The following is a 21,351-nucleotide window of genomic DNA, read 5'->3' on the forward strand; positions in this document are numbered from 1 at the left end:
TATGATATCACTTATAACTGGAATCTAATATCCAGCACAAATGAACATCTCCTCAGAAAAGAAAATCATGGACTTGGAGAAGAGACTTGTGGCTGCCTGGTGGGAGGGGGAGGGAGTGGGAGGGATCGGGAGCTTGGGCTTATCAGACACAACTTAGAATAGATTTACAAGGAGATCCTGCTGAATAGCATTGAGAACTATGTCTAGATACTCATGTTGCAACAGAAGAAAGGGTGGGGGAAAAATGTAATTGTAATGTATACATGTAAGGATAACCTGACCCCCTTGCTGTACAGTGGGAAAATAAAAAAAAATTATTAAAAAAAAATGTCAGCTCTTCAAAAAGCACACTGAGGAAAATGAAAAGGCTGCAGATGTGGAGACTCGCAGTACGTGTATCTGACTGACAGCTGGCATCCAGAACGGAGGAAGGGCCCTCGCAATTTAGCAGTAAGAACACAGTCTAAGAAAAATGGGCAGAGGTTTTGAACAGACCCATCCCTGAATAAGACACACAAATGGCAAACCAGCACAGGCGAAGCTGGGCTGTCCTCACCCGTCGTGGGGAAATGCCGACATCGCTGCAGGAGCCACACGTACCCCGTGACCCAGCAGAGCTCCGCCTGGGCGTCTGTCGACCCAGGAGTGGGGAAAAGCGACGCCGAGCAACGTTTATCGTGGCTTTATTTGTAATCACAAAACTGGAGACGCGCCAGCGCCCGCAGGGTCATACTGTGTACACGCAGTGAGCCCTGCTCAGCAGAGGGCGAGGGTCAGCTCTGAGGAGACCACGCCCCAGACGGGGAACAAAGCCAGCGTGGGAGGGCGCCTGGCGGGACTCACCTCCTGGGGCAGAGCTGCGGCTCTGGGACCCCAGCGGACAGGACCCAGGAAACCGAGGACCTGAAGAGACTGTCTCTGCTGCGGCCTGGGCGGAGGCCGTAGCATGCAGATCTGTTTCAAAGCTCATCAAACCACACCATTCCCCTGGAAGCACCTGCAGCTCCGTAAACCAAACCCCAGAGGCTGAGGTTAACAGCGGAAAACCGGTCAGAGGCTGAAGGGAGGGGGACTTGCCGAGGGGAGGTGGTGGGGGGAGCACATGGCGTGGGGAGGGGGCTGGGAAGAGGAGGCTGAGACTCAGGGGTAAAGGGGCTCCCACCGGGGGTTCTGGTCCCGGACACAGGCTGCAGGAGAGGGAGGGGCAGGGAGGCAGCGCCTAGTCCGCGGGGGGCTTGGGGAGGGCTGAACCTGTCCCATCCTCGGATGGGCAGGGACAGCGGCCACGCTCAGCAGCACTTCCAGCCACTGCCCGGGTGGCCGTCCTGGGATGTCCCCGTCCTTGTCTCAGGAACGCTACCTGGTACCACATGGTCAGGGTGGGCTGTGGTCCACCGCCTTGGTACATGCAGGCCTGGCCTGTTTGTTGGCAGGTCACGGGGACACCCTGCAGCCATGACCCCAGCCCCGTAGTGGCTGTGGCTACGTGGACCCCCTGGGCCGGCCACCTGGAGGGGACACTCAGGGCCAGTTCACCAGATGGACGATGGGTGGAAACGGTCCAGGGGGCCTGAGAACCCCCAGACATGACAGGGGACCAGCCCCTGGAAAGCGCCCGGCTTGGGGGCTGAGCAGGCACTGACCTTCCTGCCGAGGGCAGGAGCCCCACGGTGACCCGCCCAGAGCAGTCAGGCCACCGCCTCGGAGAGTCTCGCACCCCCCCCAAGACACACCCATGGCTGGAGGTGACCGGCGTCGGGTCAAGCCCGTGTTTGCCCCCCAGTGAAGGTGGAAGGAAGCGGGTCAGGTGAAAAGTGAGTTTATTTCTCCAGGTGCCCGAGGAGGTGCTGGCAGGTTGGAAGTCCAGGCCGAGGGACCCGGGCAGAGGAACGGAGAGGGAGGGGAGGCGACCCAGGGGCGGGTGGAGGCGCCTCCTGGGAGGCAGGAGCCCCGGGAGCAGGGCTCAGAGGTCAGGTCAGGATAGTGGGGACATGAGGGGACCCTGTCCTGAGGGGGGGCAGCCACCTGACCCTGGTCGGGACTGAGGGGAGGCTGGGAGGACCAGGTCACGGGGGGGACCTGAGCCCGCTGGCCCCGGGGTCAGCAGCAGGACTCGCAGGCCGAGGCGGGCATGCAGCACGCGGGGCGGGAGCACGCGGGGCGGCAGAGCAGGGACACGCAGGAGGCCGGGCGGCAGCAGCTGGGCTGGCAGCAGGAGGCGGGGGCCCCACAGGAGGAGACGGGCACGCAGCAGGCGGGGCGGCACACGGGCCGGCAGAGGAGGGACACGGAGGACGAGGGTCTGCAGCAGGACGAGGGGCAGGGGCAGGGGCAGGGCTGGCAGCACAAGGCGGCTGAGCAGGGGGAGGCCTCGCAGCACACGGGCGTGCAGCACACGGGTGTGCAACAGACAGGCGTGCAACAGACGGGCCTGCAGCAGATGGGCCTGCAGCAGACGGGCACATAGCAGGCCGGCTGGCAGGGGGAGGAGGTGCAGGAGCTGGAGCAGCCTGACAGGCAGGGGCTGGGCTCACAGCTCGCTGGGGTGCAGACGAGGGCCAGGCGGGGCGCGGGGGTGCAGCTGCTGGGGGCGCAGCAGGGGGGCTCGCAGCAGCTCTCTGGACAGTCGTCCCACTGCCAGGAGGAGCTGGTGCAAGGGTGACAGGGACCGGGCAGGTAGACGTGGCTGCCGTAGCTCAGGTTGCTGGAGCAGCCGGACAGGGTGGAGGCGGCCATGGTGGGGGCGGTGGGGCTGGAGGAGGTGTGAGTGTGTGTGTGCAAGTGTGTGTGAGTGTGTGTGTGTGCGGTGCTCAGAGATGTGGGCCTTTTATACCCCTCCTGGCTCCTGTTTCCCAGGCCTGAGAAGCCTCCAGTTCCGGCTCCCAGGCGGCATGAGGATGCTCTGCCTGTGGTGTTGTCCGCTCATAAATCCTGACAGCGTCTGGCTCCAGAGTCTGTCCCATTGTGTCCCCAGGGGAGCAGGTGTGGGGGCGGGGTGCCTCTGACCTTCCCGGGTCTTGCGGCATCGTCTGTCCCCTGTCAGGGCAGCCCAGGCCACCACTCACGTTGCAGGTGGGTGGCAAACGTTCCCTCTGGTCAAACACCTCATCCTGTGGGAGCAGGACTGCCGCCACCTGTCAGGAGGGCCTCAGGGGCAGGGGCATCTAGTGGCCTCCCAGAACTCGCGGGCTCTGAGGGACTTCTCGCCACCAAGGCCCGCCTCTCTGCCTCCTTCCTGTCCATGAGTCCACTGTCCACCCCTCCTGCACTTGAAACCACAGGACTATGAATTGGGGGCAAAAGCCTGTGCTTCTCTTGCCCTGCAGGACGATGGCAGCTTCCTGGCCTGCGGTTCCCATGGGTCAGCTGGGCTCGGAGGGGGTGATGGCCCTGCCTCCCTCTGGGGCAGCTCCCTGGGTTTGGACGGCCCAGCTTCTCCTCCAGGACAGCCCCTCTCGGCCCCCGCCAGGCCACTGCTGGCCCGATAGCCCACCCGCCTCCCTGCAGGACAGCAGACAGTCCCACTGTCACTAAGTAGCACACAGCCATGGCCACAGCTCACAGCAAAGACAGGAGATGCAGCCAGGACACCGCCCCTCCTGCTGGCTGCCAGCTCCCACCATTCTCCCAGGATGCAGCAGCTTGCCCTGCTCTCTCTCGGGGTGCGTGCACACACATGTGCACACACACACACATGTGCGCACGCACACGCACATCCACAAACACATGCAGTGCATTCTTACCGACGGCAGTTACGTCCCATCAAGTTACCGCAAACACTGAACTAGCAAATTCTGCAGCTATTGAACCATGGCTCCCGGGGATCTCTGGGGCTGGGTTCCTGAGAGCCTCCACTCACACTTCCGCCAGCTGATCAACAGGTGACCTTGTTGCATGTGTGTTTCTGTTGGAAGGCATTTTATTCAGTATGTATTTGCTGTGCATCCTAGCTCACCTTGCGCTCACGGCCACCAGGCTACAACTCAGGCCTGAAAGAGGCTCGTCCGACGTGTGCTTGTCCCTGAGGCGCGTCACAGCCCCCTTGTGCTCAGGGACATAGACAGCCCTGCTGTGCCACGCTTGGGGCATTTTAACCACAAGCAGAATGCCCCCCGAACGTGAAAAATATGGCACTAAAGAGACCATGAAAAGGGCGGGAAAGCTGACACTAGCGGGGTCAGCTGGGGACGTGTGCCTGGGGGGCCGGCACACAGCTGTTGGTTTGGGCGCAACACGCCCACGTTCGGAGTGGGTGAATTCACAGAGGAGGGGCCTGTCTCCCTCCCTCTCTTTCCAGCTACCTACTTTCCTGCCTTTCACCTAGCGATCTGTCCATCCGTCTGTCCATCCATCCATCTTTCCATCCATCTATCTAGTCTAGTCCCTCTCTCTATGGGCATACACACACACACACACACAATGTCTTTGTGGGTATAAATATTTAAAATAAAATTGTATCATATTCTACCCACTGTGTGTTTTAAACTTAAACGTGGGGCACCTTTCCTGGGAACACATGAAGATTTCACTTTCATTTGTAGCTGCCCAGACTCCCACAGGGGTCTGTGTGTTCCCTTTCCTTTGCTGGGTAACAGAGTACCTCCAGCTTAGGGACTTAAAGCAACATGTGCACGTAGCCTTCTGTGGGTCAGAAACCCAGGCACTGCTGACCTGGGTTTTCCGCAAGGCTGCCACACAGGGTCTTATCTGAAGGCTCGGCTGGGGAAGGGTTCCTTGCCAAGCTCACGTGGACCTTGTCAGAATTCAGCCCCTTGGAGGTGGTGGGATGGAGGGCCCTGGTTGCTTGCTGGCTGTCACCTGGAGGCAGCCCTCATGTCCTCGTCGTGTGGCCCTCTCTGAGGGCAGCTCACAACAGGACAGGAGCGAGCCTCCCTCCCAGGACCGGGGCTCTCCTCTTACGTAACACAACCACGCACCTGTACCCATGTGCTTCCCTCGCCTTTGCTACGTTCTTTTGTGTCCATAAGTGTGACATAGGTCCTGACCTCACTGGAGCAACAAGGCCACACTGCAGGTGGACACCAGCAGAGTCTGTCTCCCATGGTCTGTGTCCTGGACTTTTGAACAGGCTCACACTCCGATGCTTTTGCGCAGACCTCATGCCTACTCGGAAACGCCTGTGGGATAAATGCCTAGTGACTCCGGGTCAACGGTCCAGGTTTTAAACTTTGCCACAGCGCAGCAAACCGCCCTCGGAGCTGAGGAAGCACCCACATCCCAGGGGCGGGCACACAGTACTGACCTGCACATAGCAGCGACCTGCTCACAGCACTGACCCACCCACAACCCAGGCGTCAACAGCTTGTGCCTTTTCCTCCTTGAAACGTGAACAGCGATAGTGGTGGCTAAACTTGCCTTCTCTCCTGTCAAGTGGGGTTAAGCATGTTTACGAAACATTCACACCCTCTTCTCGGCCAACTGTCTCTCCTTATCCTTAGGCCATTTTCTGCTATGTTGTATCAGCAATTTGTGAGATCTCACTGGGCGTAACTGGCTCTTTCTCCGTGACTCGCGTGGCAATTATGGTCACCGCATCACTGTTGGTCTCCTCTGTGTAAGATGCTTTATCCAGGGCAGTTTTAGAGCTTCTGTCATTAAAGTTGCAAATCTTACGTTGATGGCTGCACGCTTTCACTCCAAACTTGGAGCCGTCTTTCCCATTTTGAGGGTTTTGGTCTCCTTTCCCGTTAATAACTGAGGGAGGCGTAGTCATAGTCCCGGCTATGATTTTACCTGCCTCTATTTCTAGGCTCAGTTCTGCTGATGTCTGCTTTGGTTTGGAGCTGTGTTATTGGGCACATACACATTTAAAGTGATGCTGGCTCTCTGGTGGGCTGACCCTTCAGTTTCACGAAATGTCTTTACCTCAAACAATACTTCTTACTTTAACGTCTATGTTATCCGGTGTGAACGAGCAGGTTTTTTTAGTTAGTGTTTGCAATGATGTGTCCTTTCCAGTTTTGTATTTCCAATTTCCCTGTGCTCTTATATCTAGGATCTAGTTCTTGTAAGCTGCACATGGGTTTTCTTTTCCTTTTTAAAATCCAGACTAACCATCATTATTTGTAAATTTGAATATTTAACTCTTTACCTTTAATTCAACTTTTGATAATAATTAGGTTTATATCCACCGTCTGACAATATGTCTTCTCTTTGTCCCGACTTTTTTATGTTCCTTTTAAACATTATTTCCTGACCGCTTCGGATTACTCACGCATTTTTATTATTCGTTTTCCTGCTTCTAATCATCAGTAGCTGTACGTGTTTTTCCTATTCCCTCAGTGGTTACCCTGGAGATTACAGGGTGCCTGCTCGGCTTACGTAACAGGTACCCCTTAGTGCTCCTCCGCCTCCGAAGCGAGGCTGGGACCTCAGGACGCTTCGTTGTCCCCCGCCTCTCCTGTCAGTGTCGTCATGCCTTTTATTTCTGCTTGTAGCTTAGACCCCGCACACCTGTGAATGTAACACGTGACATCACAACACTGAGACCCTAAACCGAGCTTGGCTCTCACTTCCGCTTTCCTTCTCATGTTTCTTTTCAGCCTCTCCTCACTTCTTCCTGCACTTCTGGCTTTCAGTCATTCTGCCTGGAGACTTCGCTCTAATGTTCATTTAAGGCAGGTCTTCCGGTGTTGCACTGGCTCAGTTTTTGTCTGGCGATGTTTCCTTTCACCTTCACCTGTGAATGGAATCCTTGCAGGCAGGCAGGATGCGTCCCGCTGGCTCCTTGCTTTCTCTGTTTCTGTTGGAAACGGGGACAGATCTCACTGCTGCTACGGTGCGTTCGTGGTTACTTTTCCTCTGACTGTTTTCCACAGTAAGTCTTTAGCTTCGCTTTTATCGGCTCTGTTATGTGTCCCTAAGTGTGGCTTCATTAACATCCATTCTCTTAAGAAGGGTTATATTATTTATTTTTTTCTTTTCTTTTGTGCCCCCCGCCGTGGCATATGGAGTTCCTGGGCTGGGGATCAGATCCGAACTGTAGCAAGACCGAAGCCACAGCTGTGGCAATGCCAGACCCTAAACCCACCATGCCGGGCTGGGGATCAAACCTGCGTCCCAGTGCTTCCGAGACGCCGCAGATCTGGTCGAGCCGCAGTGGGAACTCCTGCTATTTCTTGAATGTGTAGCTTGAGTCTCTGGAAAATTCTTTGCTGTGATCTCTTCCCGCACCCCCGTTCCCTCTCTTTCTCTCCACCGGGGACTCCAATGAGAAAAAAAAAAGTGAAATTTCTTCATCCAGTTCTACCGCATGTATTCAGTTATTTCTCTCCCTTTTACTCTCCAGCTTCATCCTAGATGCTTCACAGCTTTCATCAGTAATCCTCCCTCTGGCAGGATGTGCTGCATGGTGAACAAATTCCTGCTTAGGAAGTAAAGGACCAGAGAAGGTCTGAAATTTAGCAGAGAGAACAGGCTCTCGGTATCACTGGGCGCTATTTGCAGCAGGAAGGGGCTTGGGCGGCTTTCAGGGTTCTGGCTCAGGGGACCCAAGGACTCAGTCAATTAACAGTTAAGAAAACAAAAGGAAGACAAAGCAACCTTTGGTTTTCTGCGGAGGTTTTATTGAGGGGGCTGTGATCTCTGCAGAGAAGATGAAGGCACTCGGGGTTGCACGCAGAGCTGTGCGGGGTTGCAGGAACCGTGAAGGGGGTGGGAAGGTTGTGGATGGGTGAGGGCTCCGGGGCAGAAGATGGGCCTGTGCTGCCCGCCCGGGAAACAGAATGCTGCCGACCCCTGTCCCACCGTCACCTGCTCACCACCTGCATCTCACCAGGAGCCAAGCTCCCTGCACTCCAGGGTGCTGGGGATTCACCTTTAGACATTTCTCCAAAGAGAGCAGATGGCTAAAAAGCACACGAAAAGATGCTCCACATTGCTAATTATTAGAGAAATGCAAACCAAAACCACAATGGGGTACCCCCTCACACCAGTCAGAATGGACATTATCAAAAAGTCTACAGTTAACAAGTGCTGGAGAGGGTGTGGAGAAAAGGGAACCCTCCTACGCTGGTGGGAAGGTAAACTGATACAACCACTATGGAACACGGGTGTGGAGGAACCTCAGAAAACTAAATACAGAACTACCACATGACCCAGCAATTCCACTCCTGGGCATATGTCCGGAGAAAACCATCATTTGAAAAGATCCATGAGGCACAATGTTCATTGCAGCACTATCTACAATAGTCAAGACATGGAAGCCACCTAAGTGTCCATCGACAGAGGACTGGATAAAGAAGATGTGGTTCATATACACAGTGGAATACTACTCAGCCATAAAAAGGAATGAAATAATGACATTTGCAGCAACATGGATGGACCGAGAAATTATACTGAATGAAGTAAGTCAGGTAGAGAAAGACAAATATCACATGAGATCACTAATATGCGGAATCTAAAAAAATGATACAAATGAATTTATTCACAAAACAGAAACAGACCCTTGGACTTTAAAAATAAACTGTGGTTACCAAAGTGGGGGGAGGGGAGGGACGGGGGGGTTCGGGATGGGCACATGCGCACAGTGGCACATGGGACGGAGGGTCGCAGGGACCTGCTCCACGGCGCAGGGGTCTCTACCCAACGTTCCGTGATCACCTCTGCAGGAATGGATGCGTGAACGCGCATCACTGAATCTCTTTGCTGTGCAGCAGAAATTAGCACGACACTAAATCAACTCTACTTCAACACCTACACTCCAGGGCGCTCCCATTGGGGCTCAGCAGAAACAACTGTGACCAGCTTCCGTGAGGACACAGGTTCGATCCCTGGCCTCGCCCCGTGGGTTAAGGAGCCGCCTTGCCATGAGCTGCGGTGTAGGTCACAGACGGAGTTCGGATCCGTGTGGCTGTGGCTGTGGTGGAGGCCGGCAGCTGTAGCTCCGAGTAGACCCCTAGCCTGGGAAGCCCCATATGCTGCAGGTGCGGCCCTAAAAAAGACCCAAAAGAATTTTTTTAAAGAAAAAGAGATTAGACTTGAGGTTACCAGAGGCGGGGTTGGGGGCTGAGGTGGGGAGAGAGTGTTTGGCGAAGTGGGCGAACTTTCAGCGACGAGGTGAATGAGCGGTAGGAACGCTCTTACAGCACGACGTGTGATCAACGCCTCTCCGTCACCACAACCGTTACGGGCAGAAAGCCTCAGAATGAGCGAAACCAAGTTCCCTTAGGTTTTAAAATTCATTGACCTCTGTCTGTATCTACATGAGTTAATGGGGGACCACCGAGCTTATTATGATAATTCTTCATGATGTGTGTAGGTCAGCCAATGAAGTTGTACGCCTTACATTTATTCAGTGTCGTATGTTAATTGGATGTCGATAAACTGGAAGCAAAAAAGGAAAAAGATCAGCCTCAAGTCCTCCTTGACTGGGCTTCTGCCTGGCACAGTGGGGCTGCAGTAGTCCAGATAGGCAGGGACCCAGGGGAGTGCACGGCGGCCCCAGGTGTGCATCAGCCGGGGCAGGTGGAGGTAGGGTAGGGGGACACAGACCCCGGCCACCCCGCTGAAGACGTCCCCCCTGGTCCTGCATGCGACGTTCTGGACCAAAAGTTACTTAGGGTCCTCAGCAGACCACACACACACACACACACGCACAGCAGTTTTACAAGCTGAGCTGCATCTCTCAGACCTAAACAAAAACCAGCACTAATGAGAGATCTCTGGGTTCCAAACACCAAGCAGGAAGAGAGGGCAGCCTGAGCTGCTGCGGGGACAACACACACACACACACACACACACACACACACACCAGGAGGGGTATAAAAGCCACAGCCTGAGCACCTCACACACACACTCACACACACTCACACACACTCACACCTCCTCCAGCCCCACCACCCCCACCATGGCCGCCTCCACCCTGTCCGGCTGCTCCAGCAACCTGAGCTACGGCAGCCACGTCTACCTGCCCGGTCCCTGTCACCCCTGCACCGGCTCCTCCTGGCAGTGGGACGACTGTCCAGAGAGCTGCTGCGAGCCCCCCTGCTGCGCCCCCAGCGGCTGCACCCCCGCGCCCCGCCTGGCCCTCGTCTGCACCCCAGCGAGCTGTGAGCCCAGCCCCTGCCTGTCAGGCTGCACCAGCTCCTGCACCTCCTCCCCCTGCCAGCCGGCCTGCTATGTGCCCGTCTGCTGCAGGCCCGTCTGCTGCACTCCTGTCTGTTGCACACCCGTGTGCTGCACGCCCGTGTGCTGCGAGGCCTCCCCCTGCTCGGCCTCCTCCTGCTGCCAGCCCAGCCCCTGCCCCTGCCCCTCGTCCTGCTACAGACCCTCGTCCTCCGTGTCCCTCCTCTGCCGGCCCGTGTGCCGCCCCGCCTGCTGCGTGCCCGTCTCCTCCTGCGGGGCCCCCACCTCCTGCTGCCAGCCCAGCTGCTGCCGCCCGGCCTCCTGCGTGTCCCTGCTCTGTCGCCCCGCCTGCTGCGTGTCCACCTCGGCCTGCGAGTCCTGCTGCTGAGTGATCTTCTCGAGGTCACCCCAAAGCTCAAAAGCTGTCTGCCGTCTACATCCCTGGACTCCTTGCTAAGAGCCGAGACAGCATCAAGCCCTCCCCCCGGGGCCCCTGCAGTGGACAGCATGTCCCCTGACAGCCCCTGTGCCTCTCCCTCCTGGGAACAGCATGCCCACTGCCTCCAGCACCGGTGAGGCCCCTGCCTGTCAGCGTGCCCTCGACAGCCCAGCCAGACCAGTGCGACCCCAGAAAGGCAGCCAGGCCCTCCCGCAGCTTTGAACTTCACGTGGCAAAAAGGAAATGAAAATAAATGCTTCAGCCGGCTCCTCACTGCTGCCCCTGAAGCTGTGTGGCCCGGGCTCTTCCACTGCTTCCTGGCCCGGCTTGATTCTCTCCTCCTCTGCGAGCTGTCAGTCCCTCCCAATAAACTCCTGCCCTGATGAACTGGACTGGATTTCCTTTCTGCTGTTTACAACAGAGGCCCCTGCCTGACATCCCCGCACGGGAGGATGGTCCCAGGTCCCTCCCTAGGTCCTCTGTGTTCCCATCCCTTCAGGGTGTTCCGCGCCCCTCCCCCACGCCGACCACACATACGTCCAAAGGATGGACACATCCTCAAGGACACAAAGGCTGAGGGTCCTGACGGTGGTGCAGCCCTGGGGTTGACCCCCGGCTCCAGAAGGATGAAGCCCACAGCCCTGGGCAGGAGGGAGCACAGGCGCCAGGACGCCAACCACAGGCATCTGGGAATCGCGCACGTGGTGTGACAAGAGCATCTCGCTGGCCTAAACCATCGGCACAAGCAGTGTGGCGTGTGCTGGACCCCACCCTCCCTCTGGGGGCTGGAGTTTGGGGCTAGGCAGAGGGTGCCCACGGGACCAGCCCCCAATAAAAAGCCAGGGCGCTGGTCTCCCATGAGCTCCCTGCAGACAGTAGCACACTCAGGCTGTCTCAGCTCCTGCTGGGGAGCCAAGTGCACCTGTGACCGCACCTGCACCACCAGGAGAGGCTGGGAGGCCTGCGCCTGGAGCCCCCCACTTCTGCCCATACCATGTTCCCTGTGCTGATTGACTCTGTGACCTAGTCCTGAGAGATCTAGGGTATCAGCAAACCCGGAGGGTATCCTAGGCCCCCAGTACCCATCACATTGGCAAAAAGTTCAACCCCAGGAGTGACAAGCATGGCCCAGAGTGTAGGAAGTAAGACCTGTTCCGGGTTGCAGGTGAGATCCCCACCTTTCAGAGCAGGTTGGTGATGCCTGGGGAGCTGCCCCTGTGCACACCCTGCCCCCCAGGGGGGGCCTCCAGGGGGAGAGCCACAAGCCTGCACACGAGACCCTCAAGGTCATCTCACAGCAACAATAGAAACAATCTCAGGGCCCCTCAGTAGGAGAGGGACAACTAAACCACAGCATGGACACACAGGAAGGTACACAGCTGTTAAAATGGCTGAGCCAGGGAGACACATCTGCAGACGAATCCCAAGACATAACATGGTGTAAAAAGAAAATCATGTTGCCAATTCTACATACATGATAACATGTACACACAGGTCAAAACACAAAGCAGTACTTTGTCTCCACAGCTACAAACACCTCTGTTAAACTCCAAAGATATACATGGTATTGACAAACACCAGCCTCATAGGTGCCCCCACCCTATGGGAGGGAGAGGAGAGGACGGGATGGGGGGTGGGCACACAGGGACTTCTATGGTGTCTGTAATCTTCTGTAAATATGGCAGAATGTCAACATTTGTTTATACCGATTTAAGGATACATGGATGCTTATACTATTTTCTATACTTTCTGAAATATTTTATTTAAAAAACTATCTAGGAGTTCCCGTCATGGCACAGCAGAAACGAATCTGACCGGGAACCATGAGCTTATGGGTTTGATCCCGGGCCTCAATCAGTGGGTTAAGGATCCAGCGTTGCTGTAAACTGTAGCGTAGTTTGCAGATCCTGGCATTGCTGTGGCTGTGGTGTAGGCCAGCAGCTGTAGCTCCAATTAGACCCCTAGCCTGGGAACCTCCATATGCCAAGGATGTGGCCCTAAAAAAATAAAAAATAAAAAATAAATACAACAAATAAAAATAAAAAACTAGCTAGAAAAGTAATAAGATATTACCCAGATCACATTCCTGAGCCAGATTCAGTAAGACAAACTTACAACAATAAAAATAAGGTTTCCTTTGGAAATTTTAAAGGTGGTCTCTCCAGTTGAGGAAATGGAAACCTAACTACAAACTCTTTGGAAATAAATGAAGAAAGTCCTAATCTCAGAATGTGTGTGCTCTGGGTAAAGCAGTATTCCAGGAATAAATTAAAGCCTAAAAGACATACAGTAAAAAGCAGGCAAGAGTGAAAATAAGTAAGATTTCAACTCAGAAATTTGGGAAAATTTCCAAAAGAAAGTAAAAGAAATAAATTAATTAAATTGATGTATTAAGAATGAAGAAAGACGAGTTCTCCCGTGACACAGTGCGTTAAGGACCTGAAATTGTCACTGCAGTGGCTCGGGTGGCTACCACCGTGTGGATTCGATCCCTGGCCCAGGAACTTCCACATGCCACAGGCACAGCTAAAAACAAACAAACAAACAAAAAAAACCAAAGAAAGAAATAACAGACATAAACCTAAAGCTAAACATTTGGTTTTTAAAAATCTATAAAAGAATGTAAATGTTGACAAATCTGAAAGGGATAAATAGATACTGAAGCTGGAGAAAAGTTTAAATTATGATAAAAAGACATGCCTTTAAGTCAACGCAATTGAAACCTTTAGATGAAGAGGGTAATTTTCTAGGAAAATATCATCCCTGGAACCAATTCAGGAAAAAGTAAACGACTTGAATGGCCTGTGATTACAGAAGAAGTTGAGAACAAGAAGGTTGGGGAACCCCTTCTGGGACAGTAAACGCCAGATTCAAATATCGCCACAAGGATAAAATGCAGACCGATAGAACCCAGAGGGGTCCAGTAACTAGCCACAGCTGTACTGTCACCTGATGCAGAATCAGGTGTCACCGTCACTTCACAGGTGGTGATGGTTCTGGGCAACCAGGTGTCTGCAAGAAGAGAGCGACGACTTTGACCTCATGCCACACACAAAAGTTAACTGGAACGGGCTCCTGGAGCTGGACGTGAAGGACGAAATAATGAAGACGTAGGATGACCCACAGGAGGACGCCTTTAGGACACTGTGGACGGCAAAGGCTTTGGCAGTAGGACTCAAAGTGTAAACACAGAAGAAAAGAACTGATACATTTGGACTTCACCGAAATTAAGAACGACTCGTCGAAAGACGCCATGAACACAACACGTTCACCAGAGTGACTCCCATTAAGAAGGCTAATGACACCCAGTGTCAGCCAGGCGGTGGAGCGACCAGAAGTCACATACATTTGCTGGTGGGAGGTAAATGGTGCAGTCACCTTGGAAAGAGGTTGGCGGTCTCTTAAACACACACCTATCACGTCACCCAATCATCCCCTCCTGGCTGTGCATCCAAGAGAAGCGAAAACACGTGTCCACACACGGAGTTTTTCCAACATGTTCAGAGGAGCTGTTTCCATGCCACCTGCGTGAGCATCAGCCGCTGCCTGGATAAACAGATCCTGCTCTGTCCGCACAGTGGACAGGGGGACAGGCACTGCTGCGTGGAACACACGGGTATCTACACATCTCCCTGTGCTGGGGGGAGAAGAGTTCACACTATACAATCCAAGCGAAAGGAAGCTCCAGAAAAGACAAATCTAACCCAGATCGGGAGGCCTCGGGGCGGGAGGGACAGGCATTCCTGTGAAGGAAAGCCAAGGAACTTTGGACGCGGGGGGAAAGCTGTCGACCTTGCTCATGGTGGGGGTCTCACAGGTGTTTCCCAAAACTCAGCACGTGAAACTGTAAATGAGGGCGCTACAGCATGTGAGTCAAACCCCAGAAAGTCGACTTCAGGAAAAGCAGATGAAGAGCACGGCCCCAGGCTTGGACATGCTGCTTGTGTGACGCACCTGTTCCGTGGTGGGCAGGCGGCAGCCACCAGTACCAGCTGCCCTGGTTGACCACACATCACTAGCAGCAATGGTGAGAGCACCCACACCACAGAAACTGGCCAGTGCAACAGTTCAGGGCGGTCTTGTTTGTGTTCTACAGACAGCCAGTTATCAAACCTTTACCAGCACAAAACTGCACAGATACAACAGATAACTCGTATTCAGAACATATAATAGGAGTTCCCATCCTGGCTCGGCAGTAATGAACCTTGACTCATATCCGTGAGGATGCAGGTTTGATCCCTGGCCTCAGTCAGTGGGTTAAGGATGCTGCGTTGCTGTGGCTGTGGTGCAGGCCCACAGCTGCAGCTGCTATGTGACCCTAGCCTGGGAGCCTCCATGCAACACAAGTGTGGCCCTAAAAAGCAAAAAAGAAGGAGGAGGAGGAGGAGAATGTATAAAAACCTTCTAAAAATCAGTAAGATGAAAAAATAAAACTACTTTTTTGTCTTTTTATGGCCATACCTGTGGCATATGGAGGTTCCCAGGCTAGAGGGTGAAGGGGAGCTACAGCTGCGGGCCTGCACCACAGCCACAGCAATGCCAGATCCTTAACCCACTGATCGAGGCCAAGGATTGAACTTTCATCCTCACGGATACTAGTTGGGTTCTTAACCCCCTGAGCCACAACGGGAACTCTGAAATAAACCTAATTAAAAAGAAAGAAAGAAAGAAAGAAAGAAAGAAAGAAAGAAAGAAAGAAAGAAAGAAAGAAAGAAAGAAAGAAAATTACTTGAACAGGCACCTCCCAAAAAGAGATATCTGCATTTGCAGCTTTACCACATCGGGGATGCAAATATGGGCAACCGGTGGTATCACCACCGTTCCCAAAAGGATAAAAATACCTCATTTTATAAAGCACAGAGGGTGACTGAAATCCATAAAATCGACTGGTAAGGGTGTAACTTTCTCTAGAAAGTTGTTATGCCGTATAAGCCAAACTAAATCTATGCCTTTCATGTGACCCAGCATTCCCGCTCTTGGGCATATACTGAGCAGAAAAGAGCCACCAAAAGCAAAATGTACAAGATTTTATGGTGACATTATTAATATTAGCTAAAATCTGGAAATGATCCAAATCTCTGCCATCGGGAAAGAGAACGTTCACAATGAATAGTGGGGTCCGTGCAATGATGTTCAGTGCAGCAGAAGAGCAAGGACCCAGGATGCAGGCAGCCACCTGGGTGCTTATCCGCATCGGCGGAGTGAAATACAGCATGAACAAAACAGCAGGTGGAGCAGACAAAACGCATCAACGGGGAAAGAAGTGGAGCTGTGACTCCTCCTGGGCGCCGCTGGGTCCCTGAGAAACAGCGCAAGGGAACAGCTAGAATTCTGGAGGTGTTTGGCATCTTTGACAAAATACTCCGCAGGAACTTCCAATCCAGAGGATTATGCCTAGCCAAACTATCCGTCGGGTATAAGGGCAGAATAAGGCGCTTGTCATTATGCTATGCTCAAACACTAATCTTCCAGGCACCCGTTTTCAGAAAGCTACTGGAGGGCATGCTCCAGCAAAAGGAGGGCACAGCCCAGAAAGAAAAAGCCATGGTGTTTGGGAAATAGGAGGTCCATGACGGGAGAGCGGTGGGGAATATCCAAGGAGAGGAAGTAGTGAAGGGAGAGAATAGCCAACAGATAAGAGGTGTGTCCAAAAATAAACGAAGCTGATAGATCGCCTGGACCTCTGAACCTCGTGAGTGAGCTCGGGATGAATTAGTCAGAGAGCATGAGGGTGGTTGATTGATAGATACCCAGAAAAATAAGCAACTAAGCACAAGAAGCAATTATGAACTCTAAGAAATGAAAAACAAACAAGCAAAACCAAAACATGTATAAATAAGGAAATTAAATCTGGTTTCACTACTTAGTCTTGACTACAGAAAACGCTCACTTGATTAGAGCAACACAGATTTTGAACATGAATTTAACCAAACCATGGGGCATCACTGTCTTCTGAGGATGGGAAGAGGGAACTTTTTCTTGGGGTTGGTGGAAAACAAGAGGAAGGCTCTCTTCCGCAATGGGAAATCAGACCAGGTCTAAAGCTGGAAACTCAAGGAAAAACACAATATGCACGGAATTTAGTAGTTAGGAGATAAATAGGAGAACTAAAAGCAGTGCCCGGGATGGACATTGGGAGACACGCTCACCCGGAAGAGCTGAGGACACCCTGCCGGAGCCTGCAGGTAGAGCAGGTGAGGGGGCACCCATTGCTCACGGCAGGAGGGCCTGGGATGCAAGCGGAGCACCTGCAGGTGCAAGACATCCTGAGACTAGAATCCACATGGAAGATACAGAAGCAAAGAGATGCAAAGAGGAGCTGAGGTTTTACAGACGAACCCAACCCAAGAGCCCTTCTGCATCTCAGCCTTGGCTTTCAAGACACCAACCACCAGCCACCAAAGGTCTTGGGGACAGTGTTACAAACATCTCACAGTAAACAAACCAGTAAGCTTTGTCTGGGGACAAACTCAGCAATAACAAGGAAGAGGACTGTTGAGACTCGAATGGAGCACGGCACCCCAGGAAGGGATATAAAAGCCCGATGCCCAGACACCTCGTCACTCACCCGCCACTCACACCCCCACCCAGCTCACCCCCCAGCACAAACCCCGACATGGCCGATGCCTGCGGCTCCAGGACCTGTGTTATAGCTGCGTCCACCCTGTCTGTCTGCTCCAGTGACCAGAGCTATGGCAGCCGGGTCTGCTCACCCAGTGCCTGCACTGGCTCCTCCTGGCAGGTGGACAATTGCCAGGAGACGTGCTGCGAGCCCCCCTGCTGCACCCCCGCCCCCCGCCTGGCCCTCGTCTGCACCCCAGTGAGCTGTGTGTCCAGCCCCTGCCTGTCAGGCTGCACCAGCTCCTGCTGCCAGCAGTCGAGCTGCCAGCCATCCTGCTGTACCTCCTCCCCCTGCCAGCCGGCCTGCTGTGTGCCCGTCTGCTGCAGGCCCGTCTGCTGCAGGCCCGTCTGCTGCAGGCCCATCTGTTGCAGGCCTGTCTGTTGCACACCTGTGTGCTGCTCGCCCGTGTGCTGCGAGGCCTCCCCCTGCTCGGCCGCCTCGTGCTGCCAGCCCTGCCCCTGCCCCTGCCCCTCGTCCTGCTACAGACCCTCGTCCTCCGTGTCCCTCCTCTGCCGGCCCGTGTGCCGCCCCGCCTGCTGCGTGCCCATCTCCTCCTGCGGGGCCCCCGCCTCCTGCTGCCAGCCCAGCTGCTGCCGCCCGGCCTCCTGCGTGTCCCTGCTCTGCCGCCCCGCGTGCTCCCGCCCCACCTGCTGCGTGCCCGCCTCGGCCTGCGAGTCCTGCTGCTGACCGGGCCTGTCCCCCCGGGGCCAGCCGGGCTCAGGTCCCCCCCGTGACCTGGTCCTCCCAGCCTCCCCTCAGTCCCGACCAGGGTTAGGTGGCTGTCCCCACTCAGGACAGGGTCCCCTCACGTCCCCACTATCCTGACCTGACCTCTGAGCCCTGCTCCCAGGGCTCCTGCCTCCCAGGAGGCGCCTCCACCTGCCCCTGGGTCACCTCCCCTCCCTCTCCGTTCCTCTGCCCGGGTCCCTCGGCCTGGACTTCCAACCTGCCAGCACCTTCTTGGGCACCTGGAGAAATAAACTCACTTTTCATCTGACCTGCTTCCTTCCATCTTCACTGGGGGGCAAACAGGGTTTTGATCTGACTCTGGTCTCCAGCAGCCGTGGGTGGTCTGGGTGTGTGACTGAGAGGTAGAAACAGTATCAGGAAGGCGGTCGCAGGTGCCCAGGCCCCCAGGCCCCAGGCCCTGCAGTGCCCCGAGGCCCCCGTCTGGGAGGCCTGGGAGTGGGGGACACAGGAAGGAGTCCCAGCTGCAGGGCCTCTCTGGGACCGGAGAACCCAGCGTGGCCTCCACGTACCAAGTGCCAAGGGCCACAGCCCACCTGACGACATGGTACCAGGCGGCCCTCCTGCCAGACAAGGACGGAGACAGCAAGGACTGGTCCCATGGGGGCTTGGCCAGTCTGCGCCCCGGCCCCGCCCCCGCCCCCTGCTCATTACACAGGGGACCTGTGCTCTCTGGGCCCTCCCTCCACCTCCCCGAGGTCATCAGAGAGCCTTGAGTTGGCAGTGACTCGTGCTGAAATGCAGGGCACTTGGGCCCTGTGGCCCCACCCCGAGGCCCCATCAGTTCACCCCCCGCCTCCCCGCCCTCAGACGGATCCCCGGCGCATGGCTGCGTTAGCTGGCACCCCTCCCCTGACCTGAGGCTCGGGGTGGTCTCCAGCCTTTAGCCAGTGCCCTAGGGCTCCCCTGCTCCCCCTGGGGCTTCCTGGCCAGCGGGGGGCCCTGCTCGGTGTCATGCTGGGGCTGCCTGAGCACAGGTGGGGCTGGGAGGAGATCCCAGCGGAGTGGGGACAGTGGCAGGAGGGTGGGACTCCCCTGAAAGAGGCCACCCCTCCAACTGGGCTCACAGAGTCTGCTGATGTATGGGGGGCGAGGGCCACAGGAGCTCAGACCGTCCCTGGCGGACCCGGGCCAGGCTGGGACTGGGGGCCACAGGCCACAGAGAGCTCAGCTCCTCGCTCTGCCCCTGGTCCTCAGAGTCTCAATCTGTCCACACAGCAGAGCACAACCCCTGCCCCCACCGCCCCAGCCTGACATCCCACTGCGTCTCAGCTTCCCCAGCACCCCTGCCACTGGCCCGTGGCTCCTTACACGCCCTGCATTACCCAGTGCCTTTAACCCCGCAGCTTCCCTGCCTGTCCATCCTTCCCGGCCACTCAGCCAAATGCCAGCCAGCTGGGGACTTCTGTGTAGACGAGCCCTGCTGCCGCCATGGGCGACCTGTCTCTGCCAACCCCGTGCCCTTCTAGAATCCCGGACCGTGGGGGTGGCCTCAAGCGTTGGCTCCCGACAGGGCTGTGCTGCGGGGGCTTGGGGACACTGGGCTCGTCCCTCTGCCCTAGGACTGGGTGGGCTGTGGGGTCCCACATACCAATGAGGTTAGCGGCTGTATCACCAGACTGCCTCGAGCCGGTGGAAGAGCAGGAGCAGCGGTTAAAGCAAACACAGACGCACCTGAGGACACAGAGGACCCCATGACCCAAGACGGCAGAGGACAAGTGGAAACGCAAACCGCACTGACAGAGGAGATGCTTGGCTGCGAAAAACAAACCGAGGAGGAAGGCCTGAGAGGAAATGCTGGCAAACCTTCGGTCCAGCCTAACCCGAACCCGAACCCGAACCCAAACCCGAACCCGAACCCTAACCCTAACCCTAACCCTAACCCTAACCCTAACCCTAACCCTAACCCTAACCCTAACCCTAACGCTAACCCTAACCCTAACCCTAACCCTAACCCTAACCCTAACCCACCCGAACCCGAACCCTAACCCTAACCCGAACCCTAACCCTAAACCTAACCCAACCCTAACCCTAAATCCTAACCCTAACCCAACCCTAACCCACCCGAACCCGAACCCGAACCCGAACCCTAAACCACCCTAACCCTAACCCAACCCTAACCCTAACCCGAACCCGAACCCGAACCCGAACCCTAAACCGGAACCGCCTTGAAACCCAGGAAAGGCTCAGCTTCACCAGAAATCAGGGCCGTCCTCACCCGTCGCCCAGCACGAGTGGAACAGTCCGACCACGCGGCGGGCAGGCGCCAGCGGACGGGGGCTCGCTGTGCCCGGGGCGCTGGGACAGGCCCCCGAGAAGCCCTCCTGGCCTCCGGCCCAGCGGGTCTGGAGCGTGGAAACGTGGGAGCCGCGCTGTCCGCGCCCACGACACCTAGAAACCAGCTGAACGTCTGTGACGAGAGGACAGTGAGCACGTGGGCACCACGTCGGGCACAGCCGTGCCTGTGGGCACAGGAGCCACCCCAGGAGAAAATGTCCCTGACGAAAGGGTCCAATGCAAAGCAGCCCCCCTGCTCCCGAGGCAGCTCGTGTAAAGAGGGGGTGCGGGTGTCGTCTCACGGGACACTTTCCAAAGACACGGATGGGGGTGTTCTTGTGATTTTACTGTGGAATTAATTACACCAGGATTCCACCACCCTGATGAATCAGGCATCATTAATTATTCCAACTACGTCTGAAAATCTTCAAAGATAGGAGAGTTTTAAAAACCTCGCCAGCTGCTGGCATCTGCTCACCTGCTCTCCCTCCTCCCCCTCCCATCCCCCTCCCTCCTCCCGCCTCCCCTCTCCCCTCCCCCCCTTCCCTCTCCCTTTCCCTCCCCCTCCCCTCTTCCCTCTCCCCTCCCCTCCCCCTCCCCTCCCCCTCCATTCCCCTCCGCCCTCCCCCCTCCCCCCTCCTTTCCCCTTCCCCTCCCATCCCCCCTCCCTCCTCCCGCCTCCCCCTCCCCCCTCCCCTCCCCCTCCATTCCCCTCCACCCTCCCCCTCCCCTCCTCCTCCCCCCTCCTTTCCCCTTCCCCTCCCCTCTCCCCCTCCCTCCTCTCGCCTCCCCCTCCCCTCCCCCTCTCTGCCCTCCCCTCTCCTCCTCTTCCCCCTCCCCCTCCCTTCCTCTCCCCCTCTCCCCTCCCCTCCCCCCTCCCCCTCTCCTCCTCTTCCCCCTCCCCCCTCCCTCTCTCTCTCCATTTGTTTCAGCTGAGCCTTAAGTGTTGTGACCCCACTGGGCCCTTCGCCCTTGAACCCCTCCTCAGGCGTCTCCTGAACGGAAGGAGGTTCTCCCACATGCTCCCAACACACCCTCCTGCCCATGGATGACAATATTATAAAAACGGTGGTGTCATTAAACCATGGGTTATATTCAAATTTCCCCAAATGTCCCCATAATGTCTTTTGTGGTCCCCTCCCCGCCCCAGAATCAGACCCGGTCTGCGCATCGTCTCCTT

General features: G+C 55.8%; 4 protein-coding genes across 6 annotated transcripts in view; 2 read left to right on the forward strand and 2 right to left on the reverse strand.

Annotated features, from left to right (window-relative positions):
* The window catches only part of TSPEAR (thrombospondin type laminin G domain and EAR repeats), a 126,670-nt gene that overhangs the window by 59,859 nt on the left and 45,460 nt on the right, over positions 1–21,351 (reverse strand). The window contains exons 1-2 of one of the 2 annotated variants that reach the window (XM_084992284.1): positions 19,486–19,546; positions 18,134–18,231 (exon numbers count right to left, since the gene is read on the reverse strand). The exons of the other annotated variant lie outside the window; for it this stretch is intronic. Of the exons in view, the coding sequence (XP_084848410.1) occupies positions 18,134–18,140 (7 nt within the window). The 5' untranslated portion in view covers positions 18,141–18,231; positions 19,486–19,546. Of the gene's footprint in view, positions 1–18,133; positions 18,232–19,485; positions 19,547–21,351 lie in introns of those variants that run through there. 2 annotated transcript variants of the gene reach the window in all.
* LOC100622533 (uncharacterized) lies at positions 2,101–2,736 on the reverse strand. Its single transcript, XM_084992313.1, has 2 exons — positions 2,683–2,736; positions 2,101–2,634 (listed from the first exon to the last, which is right to left on the reverse strand). The coding sequence occupies exons 1-2, from the start codon at positions 2,734–2,736 to the stop codon at positions 2,101–2,103; spliced, it is 588 nt and encodes a 195-aa protein (XP_084848439.1).
* Positions 6,935–10,912, forward strand: LOC100623198 (uncharacterized). 2 transcript variants are annotated; one of them, XM_084992314.1, is made up of 2 exons: positions 9,869–9,922; positions 9,971–10,474. In XM_084992314.1, exons 1-2 carry the CDS (start codon positions 9,869–9,871, stop codon positions 10,472–10,474), a joined length of 558 nt encoding a protein of 185 aa, XP_084848440.1. The 2 variants fall into 2 exon arrangements, with proteins under 2 accessions (XP_003359049.1, XP_084848440.1); XM_003359001.4 differs by having other exon boundaries at positions 6,935–10,912.
* LOC100623294 (uncharacterized) lies at positions 17,095–18,144 on the forward strand. The gene has a single exon (XM_003359002.4). It carries the CDS (start codon positions 17,142–17,144, stop codon positions 17,832–17,834), a length of 693 nt encoding a protein of 230 aa, XP_003359050.3. The 5' UTR covers positions 17,095–17,141; the 3' UTR covers positions 17,835–18,144.

The sequence above is a fragment of the Sus scrofa genome, chromosome 13 (assembly GCF_054392235.1).
Source record: "Sus scrofa isolate SSC_HxYL_T2T_F1_AM1 chromosome 13, Sscrofa_HxYL_maternal_Yorkshire_Landrace_v2.0, whole genome shotgun sequence".
NCBI lineage: Eukaryota > Metazoa > Chordata > Mammalia > Artiodactyla > Suidae > Sus > Sus scrofa.

Excerpts from the sequence above, each read along its gene's own strand:
- LOC100622533 (XM_084992313.1), bottom strand. The coding sequence starts at position 2,736 with ATGGCCGCCTCCACCCTGTCCGGCTGCTCCAGCAACCTGAGCTACGGC. Across the intron at positions 2,635-2,682 it reads ACCTGAGCTACGGCAGCCAC|TGGGACGACTGTCCAGAGAG; the intron begins GTCTACCTGCCC and ends TCCTCCTGGCAG.
- LOC100623198 (XM_003359001.4), top strand. The coding sequence starts at position 9,869 with ATGGCCGCCTCCACCCTGTCCGGCTGCTCCAGCAACCTGAGCTACGGC.
- LOC100623294 (XM_003359002.4), top strand. The coding sequence starts at position 17,142 with ATGGCCGATGCCTGCGGCTCCAGGACCTGTGTTATAGCTGCGTCCACC.